The 5,316-nt window shown below is 40.2% G+C and overlaps 1 protein-coding gene across 1 annotated transcript; it reads right to left on the minus strand.

Moving 5' to 3' along the window:
- Positions 1 to 3,045: 3,045 nt before the first annotated feature.
- LOC100670000 (olfactory receptor 5V1-like) lies at positions 3,046 to 4,235 on the minus strand. The gene has a single exon (XM_023540870.2). The coding sequence runs from the start codon at positions 4,051 to 4,053 to the stop codon at positions 3,046 to 3,048; it is 1,008 nt and encodes a 335-aa protein (XP_023396638.2). The 5' UTR covers positions 4,054 to 4,235.
- Between the last annotated feature and the right edge of the window lie 1,081 nt (positions 4,236 to 5,316).

Here is a 5,316-nt window from a genome sequence, read left to right on the forward strand (position 1 = left end):
GGTCAGGAAGGGTAACTGTGGCTGTTAAGAGACTGGGTTGCAAGACAGTGATGGATTTTTATCACAGGATACCACATGGGGCATGAGCCAGAGGGCTAGTTAAAGACAAACGTTGAGCGACCCTGTGACAAAATAGGAATGCTTGTGTCAGAAAGCAAATAAAAGCACAACTAGCAGGAATTAATGAATGCTGAGGCAGCAAACTATGTAAGGCACAAATTGGCCTTATGACAGGGAGGCAACAGGAATAAAGGGAAGAACATGGTACCAAGAGAACTGGGAAGGAATATGCTAGACCTTCTATCTCCTCCCAGACTATGAACCTCTTTTTTCCTGTCTTTCAATCTCTTACATTCTTTTTTTTTTTAAGGTTTTTTTTTTCAAATAATTTTTATTGTTCTTTAAGTGAAAGCTTACAAATCAAGTCAGTGTCTCACATATAAACTTATATACACCGTACTACATACTCCCATTTATTTCCCCTTAATGAGTCAGCCCGCTCCCTCCTTCCAGTCTCTCCTTTCATGACCCTTTTGCCAGTTTCTAACCCTCCTATCTCCCCTCCAGACAGGAGATGCCAACACAGTCTCAAGTGTCCACCTGATACAAGTAGCTCACTCCTTATCAGCATCTCTCTCCAACCCACTGTCCAGTCCAATCCATGTCTGATGAGTTGTCTTTGGGAATGGTTCCTGTCCTGGGCCAACAGAAGGTTTGGGGACCATGACTGCCGGGATTCTTCTAGTCTCAGTCAGACCATTAAGTCTGGTCTTTTTATGAGAATTTGGTGCATCCCACTGTTCTCCTGCTCCCTCAGGTGTTCTCTGTTTTGCTATCAGGGCAGTCATCGGTTGTGGCCGGGCACCAACTAGTTCTTCTGGTCTCAGAATGATGTAAGTCTCTAGTTCATGTGGCCCTTTCTGTCTCTTGGGCTTATAATTATCTTGTGACCTTGGTGTTCTTCATTCTCCTTTGATCCAGGTGGGTTGAGACCAATTGATGCATCTTAGATGGCTGCCTGTTAGCATTTAAGACCCCAGACGCTGCACTTCAAAGTGGGATGCAGAATATTTTCTCAATAGAATTTATTTTGCTAATTGACTTAGATGTTCCCTGAAGCTATAGCCCCCAAACCCCTGCCCTTGCTCTGCTGACCTTCGAAGCATTCAGTTTACCCAGAAAAATTCTTTGCTTTTGGTCCAGTCCAGTTGAGCTGACCTTCCCTGTACTGAGTGTTGTCCTTCCCTTCACCTAAAGTAGTTCTTATCTACTATCTATTCAATAAATAACCCTCTCCTACCCTACCTCCCTCCCCCCTCTCATAACCACAAAAGAATGTGTTCAATCTCTTACATTCTTGCATTGTGGGTTATTTATTTCCCTCTCTTGTCATCTCTAAGTCTCTTATCTTTAACATTTCTTTCCCTTTTCTGCATTTCTTTTTTATTTTTTTTAATTTTTTTGAGCTATAAGTTAAAGTTTACAAATCAATTCATGATCCCCAAACCCCTGCCCCTGCTACGCTGGCCTTCAAAGCATTCAGTTTATTCAGGAAACTTCTTTGCTTTGGGTTTAGTCCAGTTGTGCTAACCTTGCCTGGATTGTGTGTTATTTTTCCCGACACCTACAGTAGTTCTTATCTACTATCTAATTAGTGAGTACCCCTCTGCCATCCTCCCTCCCCGCCCCCACAAAACCATCAAAGAATGTTTTCTTCTCTGTTTAAACTATTTCTTGGGTTCTTATAATAGTGGTCTTATACGATATTTATTCTTTTCCTTTTCTGCATTTCTTTCTCTCTTATACCACTTTGTCTTGTCACTCATTTGTCTTGTCTTCATGTTCCTTACATGGTACATAACATATAAAAGCAATGATTTAGTACTTCTCTTTTTAAGAGATGTAATTCCTACTCTCTTTTCTGAATTTGGTTACTACGTAGCAGAATTTTTATTCTCTTAAAAAATTATGTTGCTTTTCTATGTATTTCTCTCTGTTCTTTTGTTTTCTAAATACGTAGAAAATGGTTTCCTAAAGTTAAGATACCCTATAAAATAGTAACTTGTCCTATGGATTTATTCTTGGCAAAATTCTTTTAGGAAATTCCACCTTTTAGATAAAGTAGGTAAGGCTGCTGGAATTGAGAAACTATGACCGTATTCCTTCCAACTTGAAGATAAAGTGCCATTGGCCCACACAGTAGATGATAAAACTAAAATTAATTGCCAGCATATATGGAGATGCACCATCACTTCATAATTCATATACCTCTGTCAAAATCAGCATATATATATACACATACATGTGAATATATTTGAATTTAACTTATTGGTAATTATGCTTTATTAAGGAGAACGTCTTATGTATTTTGGACATGTTATTAGGAAGGACCGGTCCCTGGAAAAGGACATCGTGATTGGTAAAGCAGAGGGTCAGTGAAAAAGAGGAAGACCCTCAAAGACATGGATTAACACAGTAACTGCAACAACAGGCATAAATGTAGCAACGATTGTGAATATGGTGCAGGATGTGGCAGTGTTTCATTCTGTTCCACATAGGGTCTTATGAGTCAGAACTGACTCAAATGTGCCAAATGACAACAGCAACAATAAGGAAAGGTCAAAAGCATGACTTAAATATACAGAAATATAATTAACATGTAAGAGGATCCTGAGGAGAGTCTTTCACTTGTCCTCAACAAACAGGGAATAATATGAAGAAGGTAGGAAAGTGCCAAGAGATGCAGCCCATCAAACAAATATTACAAGAAAGAGGGTCACTATCTTTTGGGTAAAGAATTCAGGAATGGGAAGGATCAATAAGAAGGTAGCATCTAAGAAGAGTGAAGATAGCATATTTGTCTCTTGCCACAGGACTAACAAAAGATCAAGAATGTGTACACTAAGGTTGAGTGTGCCAACTGTTCAATACCTGTCCCATCACTGCAATCAACTTATAAATTGAGTGTCACTAGAAACAGCCAACTGGTAAAAAGTTAATTTTCTAATAAGAGAATATTGATCACAGGTAAGTGAAGGTTATATATCAAAAGAGGGAACTTGATGGCTGCCACTTCCTTCCCAGAACTTTCATGGCCTCTTTGATGTCCTTATTCCTCAATGTGTAAATTATAGGGTTTAGCATGGGAGTTACAACACTGTACAATACTGAGATCAGCCTGTCTTTCTCCAATGAGTAAGATGAGATGGGCCGCACATATGTGAAGATGGCACTGCCATAGTAGAGAAGGACAATGACCAGGTGGGAGGCACATGTAGAAAAGGCCTTTTTCCTCCCTTCTGATGATTGAATTTTCAAGATGGTGGAGATTATGTAAAGGTAGGAAAAGATGATACACAAGAAAGGTGTCCAGCCAATGAAGGCTCCAGTGGAAAGCAATGCCAGTTCATTGACAGATGTGTCCCCACAAGACAAAAGCAGCAAAGGCGGGATGTCACAGAAGAAATAATTAATCTGGTTGTTGCCACAGAAGGGCAGGTGGAATGTCAGTACTGTGTGCACCACTGAGTTGAGAAAACCACCAGTCCAGCATGAGGCTGCTAACTGGCTATATAGTACTTTGCTCATAAAAAGTGAATATCTTAAAGGTTTGCAGATTGCAATGTAACGATCATATGCCATTGCTGCCAGGAGGAGACACTCCGATCCTACGAAGAAAATGAATGCAAAAAGTTGAACCACACATCCCCCATAGGAAATGCTTTTCTTCTGAGATAGAAGATGCACCATCATCTGGGGGACATTGGTGGTGGTGTAGCAGATGTCAAGAAAGGCCAAGTTCCCTAGAAAATAATACATGGTAGTGTGTAGGTGTGGATCAGCCCTAGTCACCAAAATAATGAATATATTCCCTCCCAAAGTGCAGATATAAGTCAGAAGGAAGATGGTGACTAGTAAAAACCGTAATTCATTTAGGTTGCAGAATCCCAAGATGATGAATTCAGATAGAGCTGTTTGATTCTTTCCTTCCATGATGTTGCCTGGTTTCCTTTTGGGAACTGGGCAAAGGGAGGCACAGATTACAGTAATCATGTGCTGCAGTAGCAACGGTCTGCAAAACAACAACAAAAACAACAAAAAAAATGTTAAAAATAAAAATCATCACCATCTACATCGGATTCAAATCCAGAGGAGCAGCACCCCTGCACAAACCACAGCTCCTACCTATCACCCACATAGATGTAAATACACCCAATGTTTCACTGCTCTTTCTCTTTCACTCTCCCTTTCCCTATCCTGGCCTCTTTTCTGTGTAGCTATGTGGAATGGCTTCACGATAACATTGAGCTTTGCATGATAGAATATTAGCTGCATATTTCCCTGAGTTTGTGTTCTTGCCCTAACTCTGACATTCCCAGGTTTTCCTACTTATTTGTTCAATCATGAGAACTGTGAGGATAGCATATCTCTGGTGCCCAGGCCAACCACTCTTAGTCACTTCACTTCAATAACAACTCATATTATCAATATTGTCATTAGAATATTTAGTAACTTTCTTACTAAGATTTTGATGGCAAAGAGAATGGGGCCAAAATGAATGTCATGAAGTCAACATGATCTAATATCTCAACTATCCTGAAAATTAAGGAAACCCTGGTGTTATTGTGGCTAAATATCCATAGCTGCTAATGAAAAGGTCAGCAGTTCAAATCTACCACGTGCTCTTTGGAAACCCTATGGGGCAGTTCTACTCTGTCCTATAGTGTTGCTATGAGTCAGAATCAACTCAATGGCAAAGAGTTTGAAGTTTACATTTAAATTCCCAGTTCTTTCTTTACAGATGACTTTTCCAATTCCTAATTTGTTGAAAAGAAAGAATTATGGGGGCGCTTTTTTTTTTCCTCAAGATCACAGGGTACTTTAAAGTTGTTTTGAGAGATATGGTAGGTACACATTTAAATGGCGTAAAACTGGTGTGGGAGCACTGTCTGACCTCTTCTAACTTCACAAGTGAGAAGGAGACTCAAGATCAACAGCTCAGCCCTGAATTCTGTGAGGCGGGGGTCAAACATGCCTCCTCTTTCTGCCGTCTTTACTAATTCTGATACTAACCATTCCTTCTATGCCACTCTACTTCTCTGCTGGGCTCGGTAATTCACTGCAATGAATTATGTACCACACTTAACGATTACGGGGTTTACTACGGAAGTATCAAATTACAATTCAGGCTCAAAAACACTCAAGGATATAGTTCTTCCATCAAGACAGCCTCTTTCCAGTCCTGCTCACAAGCATGTCACTCCCTGGCCCTAGGCCTCTGCCCAAAAGCACTCATCTTTCTCTCTCCATTGGCCA

The sequence above is a fragment of the Loxodonta africana genome, chromosome 1, assembly GCF_030014295.1.
Source record: "Loxodonta africana isolate mLoxAfr1 chromosome 1, mLoxAfr1.hap2, whole genome shotgun sequence".
Lineage (NCBI taxonomy): Eukaryota > Metazoa > Chordata > Mammalia > Proboscidea > Elephantidae > Loxodonta > Loxodonta africana.

What these genes read in the sequence shown, in the direction of transcription:
- LOC100670000 (XM_023540870.2), bottom strand. Translation starts at nt 4,053, where the DNA reads ATGATTACTGTAATCTGTGCCTCCCTTTGCCCAGTTCCCAAAAGGAAA.